The sequence below is a fragment of the Puma concolor genome, chromosome C1 (assembly GCF_028749965.1).
Source record: "Puma concolor isolate L17-30 chromosome C1, mPumCon1.1.hap2, whole genome shotgun sequence".
In the NCBI taxonomy this organism is placed as follows: Eukaryota; Metazoa; Chordata; class Mammalia; order Carnivora; family Felidae; genus Puma; species Puma concolor.
The window spans coordinates 211,544,397-211,570,258 of record NC_141674.1 but is presented as its reverse complement, the minus strand read 5'-3'; the positions used below and the strand labels follow the sequence as shown (position 1 = coordinate 211,570,258).

Sequence of the window (25,862 nt, the reverse complement as noted above, 5' to 3'; positions counted from 1 at the left end):
CTGAGTCAGTAAAAATAATTTTGACTTAGTAATTCGCTATTTCACTTGTGAAGATGTATCTAAGGGAAATGTTCAGCAGAAGATGAAGGTTATTATGAAAATACTCTTGGGGGCACCTGGGTAGCTGAGTCGGTTGACCATCTGACTCTTGATTTTGGCTCAGGTCATGATCTCACGGTTCGTGCGGCCCTGAGTCAGGATGTGCTGACGGCCTGGAGCCTGCTTGGGATTCTCTCTCTCCCTCTCTCTCTCTCTGCCCCTCCCCAGCTCCTGAACATGCTGTCTCCCTCTCTCTCCCTCTGTCTTCCTCTGTCTCCCTCTCTCTCTGCCCCTCCCCAGCTCTTGAACATGCTGTCTCCCTCTCTCTCCCTCTCTCTCTGCCCCTCCCCAGCTCTTGAACATGCTGTCTCCCTCTCTCTCCCTCTCTCTGCCCCTCCCCAGCTCCTGAACATGCTGTCTCCCTCTCTCTCCCTCTGTCTCCCTCTGTCTCCCTCTCTCTCCCTCTCTCTCTGCCCCTCCCCAGCTCTTGAACATGCTGTCTCCCTCTCTCTCCCTCTCTCTCTGCCCCTCCCCAGCTCCTGAACATGCTGTCTCCCTCTGTCTCCCTCTCTCTCTGCCCCTCCCCAGCTCCTGAACATACCGTCTCCCTCTCTTTCGCTCTGTCTCCCTCTGTCTCCCTCTCTCTCTGCTCCTCCCCAGCTCCTGAACATGCTGTCTCTCTCTCTTTCCCTCTGTCTCCCTCTCTCTCTGCCCCTTCCTAGCTCATGCACCATGCTCTCTCTCTCTCTCTCTCTCTCTCTCTCAAAATAAATACATAAACATAAAAAAAATACTCTTATATCATCCACATTAGAGGATGGAAACAATAGAGTTAAGTAATACACACACACACACACTCGCAGTCTCTCAAAGGAACACGATTCAGCTATTAGCAATTAAAATTATATTTATAAAGATTATAACAAAATAGAAGAAATTTGCAGATTCATATGCAATGTGAAATAATCCAACAATCGAGTGTGTACTGTGATCACTACCTTAAAAATATAAACATATGAACAAAAGTATGATGAAAACTGGGAAAAATAAAACAAAATTTAGGTTAGGGCTTGGAATGATGGGGGATTTTTTTTTTTTTTTCTGAAAATTATGACACTGCCTCTCCAGTCAGTAGAAATTTAAGAGTTCAAGTGACGAAATAGCTTACAAAAAGCACGTCCATACAGTGCAAACTGGGTGGGCAAGCGTTGTGGCGATTTGGTGTGAAGCCCGCCACCATGTTAGAGGTTAATTAGAATCAGGAAGAACTGTGTAGTTTTTAAATTTGCATAAGCAGCTTTTTTGTTGTCTACACAACCTTATCAAGGAACTCTCTGAGTAATGCGTGGTTTTCCCATTCATTTGGAGCTCGCTACCATCTATGATAAGAAAATCCTGTGCGAGACTTAACTCCTGTGAGCACTGAGCCAGGATCAAAACCTTTATTTCTGGGATCGATATGCGTGAACCTTTTGTTGCAGGCTGACTCTATACAGTTTTGTGCCCGGAGGGTCAGGAGTGCGTTGTATCATTTCAGGGCCGGCTGGTTTGCCAGGATTCCCAGGTCTCAAAGGCCCCAGAGGCAGAGAGGGAAGTGCTGGGTTTCCAGGGATCCCAGGTCTACCTGGCCATTCCTGTGAAAGAGGCGCCCCAGGAACACCAGGGCAACCCGGACTCCCCGGGGCTCCAGGCAGTCCAGGTAAGTGTCGGCACATGTCAAGACCTCTGTAGGGTCTGCAGCTTGACTCTTCTCACCAAGGAATAGGATCGCCTGCTGCTTTTTTACCGAAGGACAGAACCAAGACTCTTAGGGCAGAGACCAAGGACTGTACTATTCACAGAACGGCAAGTAGCATGAGCTTCCTGGTGGCTCGTGTCATTTCCCCTTGTCCCCCTAGTGTCATGGGGGCAACAGAAGCGGGGTTAGATGGGTGTTACACATGCAGTGGGGTGCAGCATCCGAGAGGAGCGCTGTGCCTGGGGAACTGGTGCTTTCTAGCAGCCTGCAGAACAGCCAGTTCTGTTGTAGGGGCTGGGGAGACCCAGGAAGAGGCATCTTTCAACACAAGGTGCTGGAGGGCTATTTCCAGTGTGATCTCCACTTCACCATGTGCTTTGTCACCTGTTGTGCAAATCCTGTTGGATTCATCCAGATGTAGGGATCCGCCCTCTCAGTGCATCAAAGCGAGGTTGGGGCCATCCCTGCCACCCTGGCTTTCCTCTTGGCACCCATACTCCTAGATGACATTGCTGTGACTTCTATAATCCTCTGTGGTGAACACGACCAAAGTTCACTCGGCCATAGCTTCAGGAAACACCTGGAAAGTTTTCTTCTGTTCGTCTCAAGAGTAAATGCTAATAATAATAATTTCGTTCTTCATCCTTATCCATTTTCCATTTTTCAAATGCCCTTCATAGTACTCGTGTCTCTCTACTGGGAGGTGGTTTTTCAAGTCACCTGCCTTTCTTTTTCTAGCAGCCAGAGAAATAGGTTCTTAGGCTGATGGAGGCTTGCCATTGTGATTTGAGCCGATAACCAGTGTTTCATAGGCACAGAGACACAATTTAAGTTATCATGAATTCTTTTCTTTCCTGCCCCGTGTGTGAAGCCAGTCTTCAGTCTTCATATGTTATTGTCATTGTGGTTTGTCTCAGGTGCCCCAGGTTGGAAAGGACAGCGAGGGGATGTGGGGCCTCCTGGTCCGGCTGGAATGAAGGGTCTCCCTGGAGTCCCAGGACGGCCAGGGGTAGATGGACCCCCCGGACCCCCAGGGCTCCCAGGCCCCATAGGCGATGATGGACTGCCTGGTCTTCCAGGCCCAAAGGGTGGGTAGTGCTTTTCCATTATTTCTCCCTTTTTATAAACCTCAAGTCCACTGCTAAGTAAAGAGGTAGGTAGATGGGAGAAGGTGGGTGGGGGTGTTAGGTCCGCAGAACCCGTAAACACTTCTGCTCGACAGACAGGGTAGAGCCGATAAGGTGTAGGGTCAGAGCCAATGTACTTCTGTTTTGGATGAGCCCCCACCCTCCAGCCCCGTGTCCCTGGCTCCTGGTCCCCTTAAAGCATTGTGGGGTCAGGGCTCAGAAGACATAAAGGCTTCACTTCAGCTCTGTGGGGCGGAAAGCTGAGTAGGCGAGCACGGCCATCACACGCCGTGAGGCTGACGGCGGTGGTTCACCTTCAGGACAAGCTGAGGTACGCGGGCGGGCACACCTCCACGCTGACAGCAAGCCCCACGCATCTAGGAAGCAAAGTAGCTTTTATTTTTTTTTTTTAATTTTTTTTTTCAACGTTTATTTATTTTTGGGACAGAGAGAGAGACAGAGCATGAATGGGGGAGGGGCAGAGAGAGAGGGAGACACAGAATCGGAAACAGGCTCCAGGCTCTGAGCCATCAGCCCAGAGCCTGACGCGGGGCTCGAACTCATGGACCGCGAGATCGTGACCTGGCTGAAGTCGGACGCTTTAACCGACTGCACCACCCAGGCGCCCCGCAAAGTAGCTTTTAAAATGGCTTTTCTAAAAATTCATGTTCTCATTTCATCAGGATCCCAGGGGCTGCCTGGCTTCCCAGGTTTTCCAGGGGAGAGAGGAAAGCCTGGCCTGGAGGGGCACCCTGGCCGTAAAGGGGAACCAGGAGAGAGGGGTCGGCCTGGCTTCCTCGGAGACAAGGGGGTGAAAGGCGCCAAAGGTAAATGCGGTTAACAGCACGATGATGATGCAACATGTCTTGTGTCTGGTGTTTGATCAGAATGGGTAAATACGGTCTTTGAAAAATAAATGGGACTTGGGATGCCTGGGTGGCCCAGTTGGTTGAGTGTCTGACTCTTGATTTCAGTTCATGAGTTCGAGCCTTGAGTCGGGCTCTACGCTGACCACAAGGAACCTGCTTGGCATTCTGTCTCTCCCTCTCTCTTGCCACCCCACCCCCCACCACACGTGTGCTCTCTCTCTCGTTTTCTCTCTCAAAATAAGTAAACATTTAAAACAATTTAAAAAAAAGGAAAAAGAAACGGGACTATCCTGAAGCTTGGATTCCTCTTCCTTTTAGATTGCAGGTGTTTGTTTTAGAATTTTAAACCACTTCATTTTCCTTACCTCTCTATCATGTCGCATATAGCTGATAAATGAATTGCTCTATTAATGGGAAAAAAAGAATAACAGATGCTTTGATTTATAGCTATTGAGTTTGAGAGAACCTTCTCACCTATTGGGAGGGAGTACAGGTAGGGCCCCTGGCCCCCAACCCGTTTCAATTTTTCTTCCTTCCTTCCTTCCTTCCTTCCTTCCTTCCTTCCTTCCTTCCTTCCTTCTTTTCTTTTCTTTTCTTTTCTTTTCTTTCTTTCTTTCTTTCTTTCTTTCTTTCTTTCTTTCTTTCTTTCTTCTTTCTTTCTCTTCCTTCCTTCCTTTCTTTTTTCTTTCTTTTTCTTTCTTTCTTTCTCTTTCTTTCTCTTTCTTTCTTTCTTTCTTTCCTCTTTCTTTTTTCTTTCTTTCTCTTTCTTTATTTTTAAAAAAAAAAATTTTTTTTATGTTTATTCATTTTTGAAAGACAGAGAGAGAGAGACAGAGACAAGCAGGGGTGGGGCGGAGAGAGAGGGGGACACAGAATCTGAAGCAGGCTCCAGGCTGAGCTGCCAGCACAGAGCCCGACGCGGGGCTCAAACTCATGAACCACAAGATCATGACCTGAGCCGAAGTCGGATGCTCAACTGACTGAGCCACCCAGGCACCCCTCTTTCTTTCTTTCTTTCTTTCGAACGAAAACATATTTTTTTTTTTTTTTTTTAATAAAGAGCCAGATAGTAAAGATTTTAGGCGTTGCAGGCTGTATGGTCTCTGTTGAAACCATTCAGGTCAGCTTTGGCAGCATGAAAGCAGCCAGAGACAGCAGTGAAACACGCTAACATAGCTATGTTCCAATCAAATTTTGTTCATGGACACTGAATTTGAACTTCATTTAATTGTCACATGTCATAAAATATTATTCTCGTTTTGCGTTTTCCCCCTAACAGTTTAGAAGTGTAAAAATCATTCATAGCTCACAGATTATACATAAACAGCCTGCAAGTGAGATTTGGCTCTCCAGTTGTAATTTTCAGACCTCTGAACTGTAAGAAGTCCATTTTCATCTGAGCTGTGAGTTATGCCTCCCCCAAGCTTCATTTAAAGAAGGAGTTGTCATTGCTATTAAAAAATAAAAATTGCAAGACCACTGGTTTAAATGTTTTGTGTCCGTCCCTGTTAAATATTTACTTTTACCAATTAGTCATGAGGCTGCAGTGAGTGAAGGTAACGTTTCATTTCCAGGGTTGAGAATTAATGCTTGACAATTTTGAGAAACACGTTTTTTGTCCTTAAAGCTTTTGGGGTAAATAGCCTCCTATAAAATTCAAATAGCTTTTACTTCTTTTTTTTTTTTTTTAAGTTTATTTATTTATTTTGAGAGAAACAGAGAGAGAGAGAACAAGAGGGGGAGGGGCAGAGAGAAAAAGAGAGGGAGAGAGAACATTTCAAGGAGGCTCTGCACTATCAGTATGGAGCCTGACGAGGGGCTCGATCCCACAAACGGTGAGATCATGACCTGAGCCAAAATCAAGACTCAGACGCTTAACCGACTGAACCACCCAGATGCCACCTTCTAATTACTTTTACTTCTTAGTTGATTGATTCTACTATTATGTTTTTGTTTTACTAGCCTGTAAATTTATTACATAGAATCAAGGAATCACAGTCACTCTTTGCTAGCGTAGACTGAGTGATATTTGCTATGCTACTATGGTCTCCAAAATAAAAAACAAAAATTAAGAAAGTAATATTACACTGTGTTTTAACTAACTGGAATTTAAATAAATAAGTAAATTTTTTAAATGCCCTGATTTGTGTTTGCTCCCATGGTGTAAATATTCCCACGATGGCTCTTTTTTTTTTTTTTTTTTTTTTTTTTAAAGCTGCCAACGGTTTAACAACTGGCTTACAAAATTCTTGTATTGTTAATAATTGGCTTTCACCTTGCTGGGATGAGCCCACTTGAACACACTTCTCCAACTGGACAGTGTTTACAAAAATCAGATGGAAGCATCATCCATTTTTCCTACCTTTCAGAATTCTCTGTGTGGAGCAGCAAGTTGAAATAAGTGTTCTTTTAGTGTAAGGAAAATAATAGAGTGTGGCCAGGAAGGAGAGGATGGGGAACTGAAAAATATGCAATGGGAAATTCACGTTTAACAGGGTAAACAGACATATTTTAGATCTGGGACTTTTCAAGCCTGTCTTTTGACACTTAAACCTCCGAGACCCATTTGGTTGTATTTAGCACACATTCACTGATCACTCCCTGTACACCAGACCCTGTTGCCGGACAAGTTGGGAGAGAAATGTAAAAGGCACGGCCCTTCCTTTAGAAAAATAAGTTGATGGTATGGACATCGTGCAAGCTGTAAACATAAGTGCGGTTTAGTAACTGAAATGTGGATTTGCAAACCGGACGTAAAATGCTGTAACAGAAGAATCACATGTGTGGTCCTTCTGTTTGTCTTCTCTTGCATCATTAATATCTCAAGGAGCAAGGGGACCCCCAGGAGATGAAGGAGAGATGGCTGTAATTTCCCTAAAGGGGAAACCCGGGGAACCTGGACCTCCTGGAGATAGTGGGTTCCCAGGAGCAGAAGGTAAGCACTTAGATTTTTTTAAGACTGAATCAAATGAGTAGACTTCTTTTTGGATTGTTCAAACAAGCATGCGTGTCAGACAGCTTTCCTAATAATGCTGAGATTAGGAGAGGTCATCTTTTTAAGATATAACTATACCCAGATTAACCTCGTGCTGTATTTTTCTTTTGCTTTTCCGTGCCAGAACTTCAAATTCATAGGTATGTATAGGCTTGAACATTCCAAACTAAGACCAATCCTAAGATTATACCTATAGTACCAGTTCCAGGTTTAAAGTACCCCTGTTTTTGGTGACTGGTATTAAAATGAATAATTTTTTTTTAAGTTTATTTATTTATATAGTAGGGGAGAGGCAGAGAGAGAGGGAGAGAGCAAATCCCAAGCAGGCTCCATGCTGTCAGTGCAGAGCCTGATGAGGGGCTCAAACTCACCAACCATGAGATGGTGACCCAAGTCGAATTCAAGGGTTGGATGCTTAACCACCTGAGCCACTGGGCGCCCCGAATAATTTTAATTATTAAAATTGATTGTCTAGGTCATTTTGACCGTTCTTCTCAGTCTTCAGTGTGCAGATGAACCCCGGGGGCTCTTGTGAAAACGCAGATCCTCAGTCAGCGGATCTGGGGCAGCCCAACTCTGCCTTTCTAACAATCACCCCGATGGCTGTGCTGCTGCCCCTCAGAAACACTGTGTGGCAAGGATTTTGACCACCACATTTGTGTTCTCTTTCCCAAGTTCAGATTTAGTCTGCACGAAGCCCGGCTCTTGTCTTGGCTCTCTCCTGAGCTAGTTGTTAGGGGGCGAATGTCTTTTAACTGGTCCGAGGTTCTTCCTCATTTGTAAAATGAGGGTGTGAAAGCGAACGACCCTGCATGCCCATTCCTACCTCAGGTGTCCCCAGCTCTCTTCGCAGACGCTTCTTCCACTGAAGCCAAAAACCATCACGATGTGGCTGAGGGCAGGAATTCGGATTTCCAAAACCCTTGGCTCCATCTCCTAAGTGTAGGACCCACACCCTCAAGCCTAACTATTGCCCAGCCCGGGATTTCCTCAAAGAGGTTTGTTAACACTTCCCACCCCATCAGGTGATAAAGGCAATCCGGGGATGCAGGGGAGGAGAGGAGAGCCGGGAAGATACGGACCACCTGGATTTCACAGAGGGGAGCCTGGGAGAACTGGGCACCCGGGGCTCCCTGGAGCCCCAGGCCCTCCAGGCTCACCCGGGCTGAGAGGCATTATTGGTTTTCCAGGATTTCCAGGTGACCAGGTAAGTGGCTGCTGTTGGGGAGGAAAGAAATAATAAAACCCTTTTGCTCTCGGGATGCCGATAAGGAGTCATAATTTGCCAGTATATATCATTGTCGTTTTACCGGGTTTTAGAATAGAAGGGATATGCCAAAGGAAGGATGGAGCCTTCTGGCAGGGTATGAGGTAATTACAGTTTTTGGCCAGTGTTCATGCCTGTTTCTCGTAACAGATGACCCGGTCACTTACTCCACGTACTGTACCCCCAGCCTAGTTTCAACAGCTCTACCGAAATTTATCTCATGACTGATGGTTTATCGGAGTCAAGAATCATCTGAAATATAACCCAAATTCTGGTTTCTAAGCCTTCCTATAGAGTTGCAGATATCATAGATTTTTCTGTAAATACATTTGGTCTTCATAACCATGAGTGAAATACTCCCTTGGGAAGCCAGGAGGTACCTAACATGTAGGAGCCTACATCATAACTTCCAGAAGATGTATATAATTTGCTACCCATCATTTGGAATCAAATAGATTTTTTAAAAGTTTTTGGTAAAAGAAAAAAAAATGTCTTCTAACAATGTTTTATTTGGTATCAGTTTGCTCATTCAAAACTTAAAATTCAAGTCATGTGATGCAATTACTGTTATGCAGTCAGGAATAGAGAATTGGACGCTACCCGTTGGTACCTCCAATTCTGGGCTTTTAGCAACTTTTAAAAGCTAGGCACATGGAGTAGCATTGCCTGTAATGCATTTCCAATTGTCTTTACCGCTGCAAATATATGGACAATGGTTATGGAAGATTATAACGGGATCATGTTGTAAATGTGCCATTTGTATGTGAAACCAAACAAGGTCTTTTGTTTTAAACTCTCAGGGTGAACCAGGTTCTCCAGGGTCCCCTGGAATTTCAGGAAGCGATGGACTGAGAGGCCCTAAAGGTACGCTCCGGAAATACAGCAGCCGTCCACCAGGCTTATGGTCCCGGGTGTTCATAACACCATGGGCATGCACATTTGGCACAAATGAAAAGTTAAATCCGTCAAACAAACTGCAACATCCAAGGGCTTCTTTTGATTATTTTTTTAAATTTTTATTTAAATTCCAGCTCTTTTTTGTCCTTTTGCTCATTTGTTTCTTAAATTCCACATATGCATGAAATCATATGGTACTTATCTTTCTCTGACTTATTTCTCTTAGCATAATGTTCTCGAGCTCCATCCAATTGTTGCAGATGGCAATATTTCATTCTTTCTGATGGCTGAGTAATATAATATACCATTTCATAAATATAAATATAAGTATATGTATATTTATATGTATATACACAACACACACACCCCACATCTTCTTTATCCATACATCAAATGATGAATGCTTGGACTGTTTCCATAATTTGGTTATTGTGGATAGTGCTGCTATAAATATTGGGGTGCACGTATCCTTTCGAACTGGTATTTTTGTATTCTTTGGGTAAATACCTAGTAGTATGATTACTGAGTCGTAGGGTAGTTCAATTTTTAACTTTTCGAGGAACCTCCATACTGTTTTCCACAGTGGCTGCAACAGTTTGCCTTCCCACCAACAGTGCGAGAGACTTCCCCTTTCTCTGCATACTCTCCAACACCTGTTGTTTCTTGTGTTGTTAATGGTAGCCATTCTGACAGGAGTGAGGTGATAGCTCATTGAAGTTTTGAATTTCATTTCCCTGGTGATAAGTGATGTTGAGCATCTTTTCATGTATCTGTTGGCCCTCTGGAGGTCTTCTTTGGAACAAGGTCTATTCATGTCTTCTGCCCATTTTTTAATTGGATTTTTCATTTTGGGGAGTTTTGGGTTATATAAGTTCTTTATAAATTTTAGACACTAACCTAGCGGTTCTTTTTAGACTGCTAGATAGTCAAGCACACGAAACACAAATCATCCACATTTGTCATTCAGATCCAAGGGTACCGGAGAGAGAACAGTATGCCTGTAGAGCACACAGGTCTTTCTCTTCAGTGGGGGTCGTTCAGTGGTCTTTGTAGTGATTGCAGCTGCGTAAATGACAGCTCAGGTGCATAAAGACCAGATCCACGTTGGTGGGCAGGGTCCACCTTGGCTTATAAGCCTTCTGTACCATAAGACCCAATATCTCTTCTAAGGACTCCATAGATACGACTTTTAGGGTACTGAGACAAGAGTCACAGTGCACAGAGAAGGCCAAGGCCATGACTTCCTACCAGGTGTTAATATTTCACTTAAGAATTTCTGGGCGACATATAACTCATAGTTGGGTCATGTTTACCGTAAGCCAGGGGTCAGCAAGTGTGCTTTTTCAAGGGGTCAGACCACAGATATTTTCAGCGATATGTTCCCTGTTAAAACTACTCAGCTGTGCATGAGAACACCTATAGCATGAAAACAGCCAGACAATATGCAAACAAGAGGTGTGGCTGTGTTCCAGTAAAAATGTATTTACAACAAGCCACAGGTTAGATTTGGCCCCATAGGCCTTGGTTTAACTTGTACCATAACCATGTTGTCTCATAACACAACTGACATTCTACCTTCATCAGATTTCCAGGGAAACAGAAACAAAGTTAGCTGTGGTTAAAAATGTTCTTAGAGAGGGGTGCCTGGGTGGCTCAGTCGGTTAAGTGTCCAATTTCAGCTCAGGTCATGATCTCATGGTTTTTGAGTTCAAGCCCTGCAAGTGCTGACAGCTCAGAGCCTGGGGCCTGCTTCAGATTCTGTGTTTCCATCTCTCTCTGCCCCTCCCCTGCTTGTTCTCTCTCTCTTTCTCTCCAAAATAAGTACACATAAAAAAAATTTTCTTCTAACGTTCTTAGAGAAAGAAAGGTTTCATTAACCCTTTATTCAGACACACAAGCAAACAAAAATCAGGGTATCTTAAATTGCGATGTTTGTGTAAAATCTTTAACATTGTAACTATCCTTGCATACCATTGGGTTAACATTTTTCTTTGACTCTTAATTATGATTTACCTTCTTAACCTTAACCTTAACTTCACTATCTGTGAATTCACACGTTCAGTAAGCAGTTATATGTTACTTTATCACAGATTAAAATGAATAACTTTAAAATATAAAAGAGTAGGCGTACCTGGCTGGCTCAGTCGGAAGAGCATGTGACTCTTGATCTTGGGGTTGTGAGTTCAAGCCCCATGTTGGGTGTTCAGAGATTACTGAAAAATATAATCTTTAAAAAAGTAAAATAAAATATTAAAGCATAATGAAGCACTAAGAATCTCCCTTACCACCCATGAGACATGTTGTGCATGTTGAGAGACTCCGTAAATAATAGGATAATTGCTATAGGAAAAAAAGAAGTGTGCACACTTATTTATCCAGAAGGAATAACCTAGATATCTTCTTCAGAAATAGTTACAAGTAGAGAAGTTTTCATATTTGAGTTGACACTTTATAGCTTCATGGTTTAAAACTCACTTTTCTTCTGCTTACCTATGCATTTATTATAGTCCCCTCACCCCTCTCAAAATACAAACTTACTTGTTATTTTCTTCATACTTGCTTTTGGCCATGTTTGCAAGGAACCGAAATGCATGCATGGTACCTGGAGTCAAAGGTCTCTCATGAAGCCCATATAAGGGTAATGAATGAAACCCATACTTTAGGCAACCCATGGTTTCTCTTTTGAGACTTTTGCGCTTTTCTTTATGGGCTGTTTCTTTTTCTATCTTTCTTTTTTTATAAATGTTTATTTATTTTTGAGACAGAGAGCGCGAGTAGAGGAGAGGCAGAGAGAAAGAGAGAAAGAATCTCAAGCAGGCTCTGCACTGTCAGCACAGAGCCTGATGAGGGGCTCAGTCTCACAAACCATGAGATCATGACCTGAGCTGAAATCAAGAGTCAGACGCTTACGCGACTGAGTCACCCATGCACCCCTCGGCTGGTTCTTACTTATCTGCCAGGTGGTTTCATCATTCTCTATTCAAGATACTTGGACTTTCTGGATATGTTTGGATTGCAAACACTCACTCTGTACATCAAAGCATCATGATAACTACATCATGATAATCCTTTTGGTTGCTGCCTCAGTAACCAAGGACCTCAAATTCTCAGTTTGTACTCCAGCTTCTCAAGGAAAGACTGACTGACCTGGGATAGACCAGATTCCTACCCCTCAAGCGATCAGCCACAATTAGAAGTAAGGTCAGGTGGAAGAGAAATTTCCACAAGATGTGGTTGGTACCCCTTAGAAAGGGGTGTGAGTGGGAACTATAAATCATGCCTGATTAACTCTCTTATTCTCTCTTATAACTGAATCTATTGTCTTGCCCTTCCCGATCCCAACTATTTTGAGTCCCCATTTATAACCAGCTCCCAGCTGTAAGTCCTGTATTGGGAAGGATTCAGCAATGATGTGGGACAGCTCCGTGGTACAGTGGGAGCCATTGCCTGGAGTGGCCTTTGAATGTGTGGTCTCTTGTGAAGTTATCAATAAAATGTGCCTTTGTAATTTTTTTTAAGTTTACTTTTAGAGAGAGAGACAGAGAAAGGTAGAACATGAGTGGGGGAGGGGGAGGGGGAGAGGAAGAGAGAGAATCCTAAGCTAGCTCCATGCTGTCAGCGCAGAGCCTGATGTGGGTCTCAAACCCACGAGCCATGAGATCATGACCTGAGCCGAAACCAAGAGTCAGGTGCTTAACCAGCTGAGCCTCCCAGGCACCCCTGTAATTTTGTTTTTACAAGGACGTCGAGTTGAGCTTCCTTATGAGCTTGACATGTGATTGCATCAGTAAAAACAAGGGCAGTTTCTGCTTTTGGTTTCTAAAGCACAATATAAAAATATAGTCACTCAATGCCAAGTAATTTCTTAGATACCTAAATTTGAAACTATTTTAGGGAATTTAAAAATTCAAACATTAATATCTATAGCTTCTTATGATTGTTATGAACTATAAAAATGTGTGTGTGTGTGTGTGTGTGTGTGTGCGCGTGTGTGTGTGTGTAAATCACATCTTGCAACTGTGTTTCCAATTGTTCTTATATAGGAAAACCCCCTATTTTTCCAAAAATTCCTCTGGAACATTTGAAGATAAACTCTAAAGATAAATATGACCATTATTAAGTCACTTGTATGAAACAAAATTAAATTCTCATAAGTAATATTATGTGCATTTTATCACTTACAGGAAACAAAGGGGACCCTGCTAGTCAGTTTGGCCCACCTGGTCCCGAGGGAGAACCAGGTAGCCCTGGATGTCCAGGTATAGCTACGTATTTTTTCTTATTAAAACAAAAAAAAATAAATTTGGTTTGAGAAATTGATTACTTTATACTCCTACCCAGCAATGATTATATCAGTATTTTCTTCCCCCTTTGCCCGTTAAGATACATCTCAGAAGGATTATGTCTCAACACTGCCACCGCATCGTTGGCCTAGAAGGACATCAGATTATACACCAGGGGTTCTCAGTCTTTTTCCACCATGGCCCCCATGACCTATGAGGTTGACATAACAATCCACTCCCCTTGGCATGCCCAGATTTTGACATTTTGGTCAAAAGTGATTATTGCAAGCAATTAAAAGCCAGACCATGTCCCAATCTCTAGAATTATAAATGATACATTAGCAATAACCACTCCCACTGCCCACAGCTTCAGGTTGTCATTCCAGCCCTTTCTTTCTTACTCAGAAAATCATATGTGAATGCCAGCGGGGAGTGCCATTGTTGAGATCTCATCGAATATCTCGTTTACCAAATATGTCATTTGCTAAAAACCAAACCAAAAAAAAAAAAATTAAACTTCATCACCAGCAATGAATCTAAATTGTTCAAAATAGTATTTTGACAATTGACATGTAGTCCCTCAGAATGGATTGGGATGTACCTGTGAGTTCTTGCCCTCCCCTCGAGGCTTAGGCTTGCTTCAGTACCTGACCCACCGTTGATGAAATATACATGCCTTTTAACTTAGTGATTTTACTTGTAGGAATTTATCTAAATTCGATTATCAGGCAAGTGTACAAAGATGCACACACAGAGGCATGCATTGCATGGAAGGAGCAAATGTCATCCACAAACGATTGGTTAAAGAAGTGTGCAGAATCCCATTCAGCCAGTAATGGGCAGGTTAGAAATAGGTTTGTTTTTAGATGGCTCCCTTGTAAATTAAAATATCTCATATCACTAGTTTTGTGTTTTATCTTAAAATTCTCTTTGACAACAGTCATGTTTCATTACCTACACCAGAAGGAATATCTGAGCAGAAGTTTTATCAGAATTTCGTTTTGTTTTGTTTTTATACCACAAGATTGCTAAAAATGGAGTTCTAACAGAAAAACAAGCTATTATAATGGCAAGAACTTTCCACTGTCTTTCATATCCATCTTTTACCTCTGACCTGGTCAAATAGATTTAGATAACATAATAGTTTAACCAAAATGTACATCTTAAATGTACATTTGAGGGGAGCTTAACATCATGGAGGTTCCTAATAAATACCAGAGGGAGAAGCCTAAAGAAGGAAAGCCAGTGGTTCAAAGTCAGCCTCCATCATTACCGTCCATGGGATCTTGAATAAGTTGCTCATCATTTGTGAGCTCAGTTTCTTACTTATAAACTGGCATAATTATAGGATTGTTTTGAGGATCAAATAAGATTCCTTGAAAGCAGTTTGTTAACTGAAAATTCCACATTTACTGGTATTTTCATGTAAACCATGAAGATAGTAAGATTTTATAAGCTGAAACTAGTTTCCAACTGGAGGCTTTTAATATTACCTAATATTTTAAGGTAAAATTTATCAATCTGAGTTATTTTACACTGAGGCTAGCTTTTTTAAAAATTTTTTTTAAATTCATTTCTTTTGAGAGAGAGAGAGAGAATGAGAGCATGAGCAAGGGAGGTGCAGAGAGAGGGAGAAAGAGAATCCCGAGCAGGCTCCATGCTGCCGGTGCAGAGCCCGATGTGGGGCTCAAACTCAGCAAACCGTGAGATTGTGACCTGAGCCGTCAAGAGCCGGACACTTAACCGACTGAGCCGCCCAGGCACCCCAGGCTGACCTTTTAAAGAAAGTTTTCCTTAGTGTAATTTCCCTGGTGTCCTGTGGTGTTCACCATTTAAATTGTTCTTTTTCTCATACACCATAACTGTAGCCTAAAATTTCTAAATTACATCATATGTTTATTCACTGGCACAGAGTTTACCTAAATACACAATTTCCATTGACTGGAAAAAAGCTGCATGGGTTGAATTTGATCGAGTCCAGTGAGAAGGCATACAGCTCACATCTGTCTCAGGGGATTTTACCTGAGCGTACTGGGTTCAGTTTCACTTCCCCCTTTCCATTCAGAGAGAAAACACAGCATAAATTAACTCAGGAGTCCTGTTCTTAATACAGGTGTGACTGGAGAGGCAACCCTTAATTTTTTTCATTTGGAGAAGAGAATAATACCACCTTCCCTTTCCTGCAAGAATGTTTTCAGGGTAAACAAAATAACACACAGTGAGGCCCATAGATCTTAAATTTGATCAGGGAACAGGTATCGATTAACACAGGCTTGTTTCATGTGTGTTGTAATAAATAAGGACTATGCCCCACCATGGGTTTGTAAACACAGAACTCTACACCTATTTGTTGATTCAACTGGCTGATTTCAGCACAGACTATCGGCTTATCCTAGACGTCTAAATTGTATTAAAGTGATACAATATACATAAGCACGTGTGGAAATAGTCATCTTCCCTAGTAATCAAATAAATATAATTAAAGTAAATGTGAGATATTATTTCCTTTGACTGAATTAGCAGGAAAAGGAGCCAACAAACCATCAGGTCCTCAGGGAGCACACGAGATCTCGGGGGGTTACACGGGGTGGTGTGAGAGGTGCGGCCCTGAACTGTTAAATAAACCATTTAACAGCCTCTGTCAAGAACAGAATGGTCTCTTCTAAAAGACCAAAAAGGCAACGCGAAATGTTCTCTTCAGCAAGTCTCTGTCCCGAGAAAGAGACTCTAGTAGATTTTTTTCTTTAACTTAAGGGAAGGAGCCACCAGAAGCAACGTGTGGTTCTGGAATGGGACCCAGTGATGACACACGAGCTGTAAAGGACAATTAAGGGCACACTTGGGGCAATTCAAGTATGGAAGGAGTACTAGATGATGTTAACGGTTGTTCTGAAGTTTCTTGGCTGTGATGATGTTATTCTGGCCATGTAGGAGAATGGTGTTTTTTTTTTCAGGCATGCCTCTTAAAGTATTTAGGAATGGAATTCCTTGATGTCTGTCATTTACTTTGAAATAGTTCAGCATTTTAATGCATTTTTAAAACCCCAAAATATCATATAATGTTACCTAGAAATGTTCTACTCCTAGGAATTTTTCCTAAGGAAATGATTTGATACGACAAAAATCGATTAAAAATGTGTAAAGATCATTATGCATAACAGCAAAGAGAAATACCTTGAGTGGCCAATAGTAAGAGAAAATTAGATTAATTAAGGTTAACTCCCTAAGCTATCAGCTAGTCATTTAAAAACAGTAATTAGAAAAATAATGGCAAACTTGGCCATTGCTTATAATACGATGCTAATTTAAAACATCAAAATATAACATCGTGGGCCTTATTTGCACATTGTTACACATATGAAAAATTGTATTAAGGTGGGAGGATTCGAAGTGTTTTCATTTTTTCCTTAATGATATCTTTTCAATAGAGAAATTATAAATATAAACAAGTAATAATAGAAAAGGATGGCAGGGGCTGTAGTTGGAGATAATTATAGATTCACCACCTCAAAGACCAGTGTCCAATTATTCAGGTGTTTGATCTTTCTTTCTGTAGGACATCTTGGAGCACCTGGAGAGTGGGGCTTGCCGGGTGTTCAAGGGCCCAGAGGACCACCTGGAAGGCCAGGACTACCTGGCTCCTCCGGACCACCAGGCTGTCCAGGTACCTTGAAAGGAGCCTGGAAATTTCCGGGCACTCATCTATCTTCTGGTGTAACGGAAGAGGCCAGCTTTCACTTAGACCTAGTTTCAGATGTGACTCTGCCATTTCCCAGACCTGTGACTTTGGACAGATGACTGAAACTTACCCATTCCTGTCTTGTAAGTTTGAGCTAGTCCAGTCTCATTGGGTTGGTCTGGAAGTAAACGAAGACAACACCTGTTAAGAGCCTGGCAAGGATCCAGGTACAAAGTGATGGGCTGACAGATAAAAGCCCCTTTCCATCCTTCCTTAATCTACCTGCCATTCAGATGCTGGTTTTCTTTTCTCCTTTAGACTTAAGGCAAATGTCACACATTCAGAATATAATGAAAGTTTGAAATTGCAGTTGGCAACTTTAATCACTCCAAAGTGTATTTGCTCCATCTGAGGCTAAGTATATTTTTTTCTCTCTAGAGTTAGGAGGTCTAGGACAAAAAAATTGAAAAAAATTAAAAAAAAAGACAATGTTCCCATGTATTAAGAATACAGATGACCTACCTTCCCCATTAAGGTAACTCATATATCAACTGGGTGTCTGCAGAACCTCCTTCTTATCCTCAGGTGATCCAGGAGTACCTGGGCTGAAGGGACATCCAGGAGACATGGGGGATCCTGGGCCAAGAGGCATGATGGGGGACCCGGGGACACCAGGTCTTCCGGGAATAAAAGGTAAAAAGGAAGTCCCCCCCCCCCCATGAGGGCAAATTGCGGTGCTTTTCCTGCCCTGAGTGACACTGATCTGGCTCATGGCTCCCTCCCCTTTCCCACAGATGCCCGTTAGCACCTTCTTCTCCCTCCCTCACAGCTTCAGGCCGTGCCATCTAGTGTCTTGACCTGCCTTCTACCAAAATGGTGGTGCTGCCATTTTTTTAGGGCATTCCCCCCAGTGTTTCCTGTAGAGTTCAGGCCTCTTCATTTGTTCTTCCCTTAGATAGTGAGGTGTCTGTTACGTTCTAGATTGTGCGTTAGACGCTAGGCACACAATTTTGAGGAAAATAGACATGGTCACTGACTTCATGGAGCTCACAGTGGATGTAGCAAGGGAGACATCTTAAAAACATATACGTAAATAAATATATATTTACCAATTGTGTTAAGTGGAAGGAAAAGAATAAAATGCCATGGAGAAAGTTACTCGTATTCGTGAACTTTGTTAGATAAAGAAACATTTTTTTCCTGGTTGCATTTTTGGTCTTTATGGGTAATAGTGCACTGGCTATAAGTGTGGTTACAGTAATATCATATAGCATATCACCTGCCATATTTATTTGTTATTAACAAATCTTCATGCCCCTCCATCCCTCCATGGTACTACTTATTCTTCTTTCATCCATTTCTTCCATTTTAGAGAAAAAAAGCTTTCCATGGCCACTTTGTGTATACTTCTAGCACAGCACCTATATTGTATATTGTTGAGAAGTCTTTCTTACCAAGTAGAAGGTGATTTTATATCCTTGGCATCCAGTGGATACCCAGTAAGTTTTTTGGAGGGCTACTGTAAATATTTTTTTTTAATTTTTTGATGTTTATTTTTGAGAGGGAGACAGAGTGTGAGCGGGGGAGGGGCAGAGAGAGAGGGAGACACAGAATCCGAGGCAGGCTCCAGGCTCCGAGCTGTCAGCACAGAGCGCGACGCGGGGCTCGAACTCACAGACTGCGAGATCATGACCTGAGCCGAAGTCGGACGCTTAACCGACGGAGCCACCCAGGTGCCCCTATATTTTTTAAATTTGTGAGCAAATTAAGAAATAGAGGCATGGACAAATCGAGAATGAACAACTGAACTAGTAGTGATGAAGATGAGGGTCTTCACTTGAATAAGCTGATGAAGGCTCAAGCCCTGGTTGGTGGATTCCTGTAATCAAGCTCCCCTCCCCTTTCTTCTCAGTTTCCTTCTGCTAGGTGACTCATCCATGTACTAAACTCCGGTCAAATGAAAATTACTTCCTCGCAGAAGAGTTGGAAACCCCTCCTTTGGGTTCTTAGTTGCCTTGTTGTTTTGAAAATCCAAATGAAAACTTTCCACACTTTCATCTCTTCCCTCATCGAGTAGTTTTCAGATAATTCCTGTTTTCCAGCAAGTACTTGGAACAACTCTGCAGAGAAGGGAACCCTTTATTTTGGAGAGTTGGTACACTTAGGTATTTCCATGTGGCCAAATATTTGGCTTCTGCTTCCCATCACTGAACAAGATGTCTTTGCATCGTTCTTCTCCCTCTTCACTGGCACTGAATGTGAAGTGCGGTGATTTGTGATAAATTTAGGGTCTCAGGCAAAATGATCACTTCTTTCAAAGTTTCTCTTTATTTTGAGAAAGGGAGAAAGACCGTGTGTGGGAGGGGCAGAGAGAGAAGGAGAGAGAGGATCCCGAGCACGCTCCACACTGTCAATGCAGAGCCCAACGCAGGGCTTGAGCTCACAAACTGTGAGCTCATGGCCTGAGCCAAAGTCAAGAGTTGGATGCTTAACTGACTGAGCCACCCAGGCACCCCCACCAAGTGATCATTTTTTATGTTAAAAGTTTATCTAGTGATTGTGGCCATTTGCTGTCCCTGGAAATCCCTGTTACCCTGGTGGGGTGTTCTTGGACAACTGTTTTGAGTGTTGGAAGATGAAATCGGTTAAAAAATTTTTTTTTCATTTATTTCCATTATTAACCACTCCTACTGCATTTCCCTTTCTTCTCACCCTCCTAGTTTAATAAAAATAGCAAGGATTTTCAAACCTCTTGGTTTGAAAACAATATACACTCAGTTTGACTGAAGTGACCAGGCTCATGTCACTATTGTGGGTTTGTCTGTCTCTCGATTTAGTTTGCGTTTATCACATCATTTCACGATGGTAGGTTATTAAAATACCAGTAGCTAATGACGTTGACTGAGGAACAGACTTACTCGAAAATTCAGTCTCCCCTGACATCATAGTTCCGTGGTATGAAATAATGAGTTTGTTGGGAGAAGGGGAGAAAATGAACATGTCAGCCCGAGTACCCATCAGAACGATACAGACGGATGTTGCAATGGTGCTTCCTGACCATGCAGTGACACTGTTTCGCTGCAAACAGCCCAACAAACGACCGGGCTTTAAAACAACAAAACAAAACCGTGCGCTACATTCCTAAAAATTAAAACGGCCACAACATAAATCCATTGTTGCCGTTTATCCTGCTGATATAAAAATGAACCGCGCTCCAGCAGAAACACTTTGATCTGAGAAACTAAATATTTGAAGTATGTTCTAAATAAGTCAAGGGGACTGATTATCTTGTTTGAACAAACCAGCTGTTGAACTCAAAGTTGTTTGCCCTGCTGGAACTGGCCACATGGATTCCCAGTCCTGCTTGAGTTCAGTCAGATTTAAACTTGAACTTAAACATCTGCTAAAAATGGCTGGATACCATTTGCCCTCTTTTGAAAGGAAGACACTCAGCTCCTCGTTGGGCGTTCTGAGATCGCGATAACGAAAACCTAAAGACAGCTGTTTGCACCATGACAAGTGTAAAGAGGTGCCGTGGGTTATTTTGGCTGGTGGCAAGCACGCTGTCACGTCAGAGAAAAGGCACCTCGAAATGTCTTGTACCCAGAAAGAAATGCCATGCATCTCACAGCCGAGAAAATCATGGAAATGTTCTCCTGCTTCTACACCGAAGGGAGCGTCCCTTCCGGCCCTGCACCCACACAGCACTTATCACTCTCGATGTAATTGCCCATTTGTTCTATCGGGTCAGGGATTGTTTCTCTCTTGCTCTGCGCTGTCTTGTCAGCAGCTGTCACTAAGTACATTTGGGGACTGAAGCTCCAGGGGTTAGGAGACCATGTCTTTATGCTCCGGTGCTTGTCCTTAGTAAGCACTCCCGTATTTTCTGGATTACAAATAAATTCACAATCTGTTTTGATAAGCTTTCAACTTCGTTCGGCCATTAACCTGTAGTTACGTAGGTCTCTTTCCCATCGGCTTTCACCTTTGGGTGACCAGCTGTCCCGGTTTGCCTGGGACCGAGGGGTGCCTCGGGAAAATCCCTCACAAACAGGGATGAGGCAGTCATCCCATTAAAAGTATAAACCTGTATAAAGGCTACTGGGGATAGAGTAGCATTTTCAGACTTTAGAACAAAAGAAAACCCCAGTGGAAAACCAGTCTCAGAGTGGGCTGGCTAACCCGGATGGAGGCTGTGATTCCCATGAGGGCTGGAGCAGAAGGTTCGATTCTCTGAGTGGGGGTAGAGTGCCCCGGCCCGTGAGTGCAGCGAGATGCAGCCTTAAATGATGGTTGGTAAGCCAGAGGATGGCCAGAGAGGTGAATAAAAAAATCCTCATTACCAAGGAATGTGCTTTGTTAGCCTAATTGCCTCTCATCTGCGCTGTATATATTTTATGCATGAACAACTTTCTGATTTAGAGATGGGATTGATAAAAAGCTTTCAGTAAAAAGGAAAAATTGTCCTTAAAATCCTACCCAGATGTAGCTGCATTCAATTTAGAAAGATAACATTGGGTCAGATAAGGGTCGGCCAGTTCAACAATGGTGAGGGGCTGGGCCTGTGACAGCCCGGGATCTGGACGCGTTGATGGGACAATGCAGAGTTGGCAGAAGCTGAGACATTCCACCCCAGCGAAGTCCCCCAAGCCATCAATCTTGGTGGCTTAAGCTGGAGATCAAAACACATTGAAATAGCAAAGTGTTCTCAAAAAATCTATTATCATTTCAGATAGATGGCAATAAATATCCAGATCTGGCAGATGAAGGTCTGTGTGTTCTTTTGGTGCAAACTTGAAACGTTGGCTCATTAATAGGAAAAAGGATTGAAAAATAAACTCAGCCAGAGCTGTTAAAAGTGGTTAGGAAATAAGAGCTTTAGGAAAAATAAGGGTGCGTCCCCCCCCCCTTTTTTTTTTGGTGTGAGAGAATACAGCTCATTTGCACTGATCTGAAGTTTAGAGTTTAAAAATAGACTAAGTGTCCATTTCAAGTACAGATAATAAATCGAATGGAACCAGCTAAGTGTTCCATCTTTAAATAAGAAGCCCACAGAGGACTTGCATATTAATGAAGAGATAATAATTAGCAGATAAATTATTTATACACAAATGGATGCCTGTAACTTCACCAACTCTTATTCCTCCCATAAATCTATCAAAGAACGTGTAACATGCAAAGAGAAGTTGGACTCCCTCCTTCCTGCAGCTTTCTTTCCACCCATTCGCTGGCCCTCCCTATTGCACATTTTCTCATTCACTCATTCATTCATGCATCCACTCACTCATTCAACAAACACCTGCTGAACACCAACTGCGTGTCAGGAGACGTGCCAAGTGGGGGCTTGGGAAGACTAAGAAGACCCGATCTTGTACTTAGTTTACCCAAAGTAACCCACTCACCCAAAGACACGCTTGTTGCACAGCGTGGGGCAGGCACCGGGACACGGGCATCAAGAGAGCTCTGTGTAGGTGTCGTGGGGTAGGCGAGGGGCACCTTCTGTGTGCTAGGGTGTCACTATTGTAAATGAGAGGGACGTGGCCCTAAACAAGGAATGGCTGGCTGGCTCTCAGCCTTGGATGAAGATCCACCAATGAATTTGGAAGGTCACAAGGTTTGGACAGGGGCTGAGGAGAAGATTCTTTCCTCCAAATCAGTCAGTAAGACAAGACATGTATGAATCATGTGGTGGAGGGCTCAGCTCCCGGGGAAACATTCTGTACATATCAGTTGTCTGCCTTTTTCCCCTTCCTCTCTCCCTCCTTCCCTCCGTCCGTCCCTTGTTTTCTTTCTCTACTCCGTCCCTATAAATCTGTATACTTGTACTGTATAAGTACAAGTATACTATATATTATATAAATGTATTATATGTATTTTAAATAGTTGTATATTTGTAAATACATATTTTAAATAGTGATATATTTGTAAGTCTTTAGATTTATAGGTGTTCAGTGTTCAATGACAACTTAAGTAAAGTCAGGTTGGTAGATGTCTCCTTAGAGGACTATACTGATGCCTGGCAGAAGGTTCTAGAGATGCAGACATCGATGAGATCATACCTAATTACGGACACTGGAGTTTTCATTGATTGTTATGAAATAAATTTAGTTTCAGTAAAGAGGCATCAGAGTGGTTCTTTTTGAAAGAAGTAGCTGCAAAGAAATAGCATCAACAAACTTGACCTGTAGGCCTCTTCTTTCTGAGTAGTACGGTGCTTAAAGAAAAGTTAAATGTGTCATGTATTCCCCAGTATGCCACAGGCCCCACCTGTCCTTACTGTCTTACTATCTTTACCTGACTACATCCCAAAGAAATTAGTATCCACACACTGTGATGGAGTGGACAGATCCTGAGCCTGGGAGGAAGGAGGTCTCGGTTTGCTCCATTCCAATCTCTTTTCTCTGTTCTAGGATGAGTTCATTGTCATAGAATCTAAGGTCCCTTGCTGCACTAACAGTCAGTAATTCTAGACTATATCTGGATAGAGAGAGACATCCATGATATGGTCAGAGACCAAGAGCAGTGTGTTAAAACCAAAGAAATGCGTTAAGCTGCCTTGCAGAAAGTATCCATCAGATGAATGTGTTAAGTAATGACCACTGGCACGGACTTAGCCTTGATAATGACATCTAGACGGTAGGATCTCATGGCTCCCTCCTGGAGAAGCTGTCGGGCTGCTGTCAGTGAATCATCTCCCCTGGGTGGTGCCTGTGCTGGGTGACCGGTGGACTTCAACATCCCATCTTCCCCAGTGGATCACAGGCCCGTGATGTGTTTCAGGTCCCTCCGGGTCACCCGGTCTGAACGGCTTACATGGTTTAAAGGGTCAGAAAGGAGCCAAAGGCGCTTCAGGTAAGAGAAAACCCTTTGTGAGCGATTAAACTGCAGTCAGGAGACCGCGAGATACCGCTGGCGTGCCTTTACCGCACACAACTTGGGGCGAGAAACTAAGAAACTGGCTTAGCTCAGAGGCACACTATTGAACTATTTCTCGGACTGAAGATGGACTTACATAAGAAGGACCTTTGAGAAAACCCAATTTAAGAAGGAGTGGCTGGTTAACAGTGACTTCTGTTGATGTTACTTGGGGCTTTCTCCCTGCTAAAAATACTCTGAGCAATTGCTTAGGTGGGGCCAGATTTCAAAATGTGACAACAAAGAAATGGTTGGGAGGTCTTGTTGTGGTCTTGTTTTAAGTGTTGCGATGCCAAGTACGACCCCGTGGGCCTAATTACTAGTTTTAGCACCCCTCCACAGGCTGCTGCTAAAACAAATTACCTGAGCAAATTGCTGGTATTTTTGTTATCACGAATAGGCTCATCATTAACAGCCGCATTTGAGATTTGTTCTGGCGTTTGAATAGAGGGCCCGTTTGCCGCTTTAGTGTCTCAGGAAACTAAGCTCGTGATCAGACAAGGCAGCTGGAATCAGACACGGAGGTCTGAGGGTCTCCGGTGGAGAGTTGGGTTGTTGTGCTCCTAGGTCGGGCCCCGTTGCTGAAGAGAGACAGAATCTTTGTACAGTCCAGAAGGTCAAGAATTAATGTAGGTCAGTCACGTAGGATTCATTTTAGGGGCTCTTCCAAATAGTCTGATTATATGTGTGCCTCCCCCAAGAAACCAGTGATGTTCCTTCCCCCTTTTCCGTGGGAAGTTCCATGATGCTTCCATTTATATGTGAATTTCCACCTTAAATTTCAAACCAGTTTGTTCATAGTGACTTATTGCTGGAACTCATTGGAGCGTTGATCAGCTGTTGTATTGTTGTTGTTGTTTTTAGTCTGGGAAATAACCCTAAAATAAACCCAACCTGTGCCTGACCGTGTGATAGGGCGCAAGAGGGCACATGGCGACCCAGGGGGAGTCCGCAGCCTTTCGGGTCACCACTGGGCAGGCGGCTGTTCTCAGCGCAACCCGCCGTGTCCCTGTCACCCCCTTTGGAAGCAGTTCTTTTCCAGGAGCCACAAGAGGAACAAACAGGGAGAACTAATGCTGTTTCCCTCGTTAAGGCTCGCATGAAGTGGGCCCACCTGGCCCAATGGGCATACCTGGGCCGAAAGGGGAGACAGGAGACCCCGGGAGCCCAGGAATTTCTCCCCCAGGCCTTCCTGGAGAAAAAGGTCCCCCCGGTCCCCCAGGTAAGAAGCAGCAAGCTTTTTCCTCTGTCAATAACTCAGTCGAAACCTTCCAAATGTGATAAGGCTGATCTCCGAACACGTCCCTCCTCAGGGAGACCTGGATCACCTGGTCCCGCAGGTGCCACAGGAAGAGCTCCTGAAGGTGACATTCCTGACCCAGGTCCCCCCGGCGATCAGGGACCTCCCGGCCCCGATGGTCCAAGAGGTATGATAAAATCCTGGCAGAGGATGTTGGTACTCCTTTCCTTAGATGCTGCCAGCTCCGGAGGATTATAGGACCAGAGAATGGCAGAGTCGCAGGCCCTCAGCAGCCCCGACAGTCTGGCGGAGGGGAGAGGTGGAGTGTGGGCAGTGCCCGGCTGCCAGGACCACCCCCAGAGCCAGAGCTCAGAGCTCAGTCTTCTGTCCAGCTCTACCAAGCATCTCCGTCTGGGGACACCGACTCCCAGCAGACCCTTCTCATCGCCAGCGCCAGGGGGATGCTGAGCACAAGGGGTCAGAAGTGGCTGGTGGGGGTGTGGGGGGGGGATCTCACTCTGCCTGTTGGTTTCTAGCACCTGCCACGTGCACCGCCATGGGCCAGCACGACCACGCCCAGGCCTGGCACACACAGAAGCAGTCTGTTCAAGTGCTGCTAACAGAACACATTGTTCCTCTCAGCCCTTGGCACGGACAAAGCCCAGCAAGGCAGTATTTCAGAGTAGGGGCTGACCGGAGCCGGCTGGGGTGTGGGGGGAGACGGCGTGGTGCCGTGGGGTTTTGCAAAGTGCACACAGTCATGTTTCTAATAGCTCACGGAGCTCTTTCAGAGAGACCCAACCCACTACCTTT

The 25,862-nt window shown here is 43.7% G+C and overlaps 1 protein-coding gene across 8 annotated transcripts in view; it reads left to right on the top strand.

Moving 5' to 3' along the window:
- Nucleotides 1-25,862, top strand: part of COL4A4 (collagen type IV alpha 4 chain) — a 131,543-nt gene that overhangs the window by 81,074 nt on the left and 24,607 nt on the right. For all 8 annotated transcript variants that reach the window (XM_086719786.1, XM_086719788.1, XM_086719787.1 and 5 more), the window contains 12 exons: nucleotides 1,577-1,738; nucleotides 2,695-2,865; nucleotides 3,588-3,731; nucleotides 6,601-6,708; nucleotides 7,794-7,975; nucleotides 8,836-8,899; nucleotides 13,117-13,191; nucleotides 16,772-16,879; nucleotides 17,480-17,587; nucleotides 23,675-23,746; nucleotides 24,903-25,031; nucleotides 25,123-25,236. In XM_086719786.1, coding sequence (XP_086575912.1) covers nucleotides 1,577-1,738; nucleotides 2,695-2,865; nucleotides 3,588-3,731; nucleotides 6,601-6,708; nucleotides 7,794-7,975; nucleotides 8,836-8,899; nucleotides 13,117-13,191; nucleotides 16,772-16,879; nucleotides 17,480-17,587; nucleotides 23,675-23,746; nucleotides 24,903-25,031; nucleotides 25,123-25,236 — 1,437 coding nt within the window. The remainder of the gene's footprint in view (nucleotides 1-1,576; nucleotides 1,739-2,694; nucleotides 2,866-3,587; nucleotides 3,732-6,600; nucleotides 6,709-7,793; nucleotides 7,976-8,835; nucleotides 8,900-13,116; nucleotides 13,192-16,771; nucleotides 16,880-17,479; nucleotides 17,588-23,674; nucleotides 23,747-24,902; nucleotides 25,032-25,122; nucleotides 25,237-25,862) is intronic.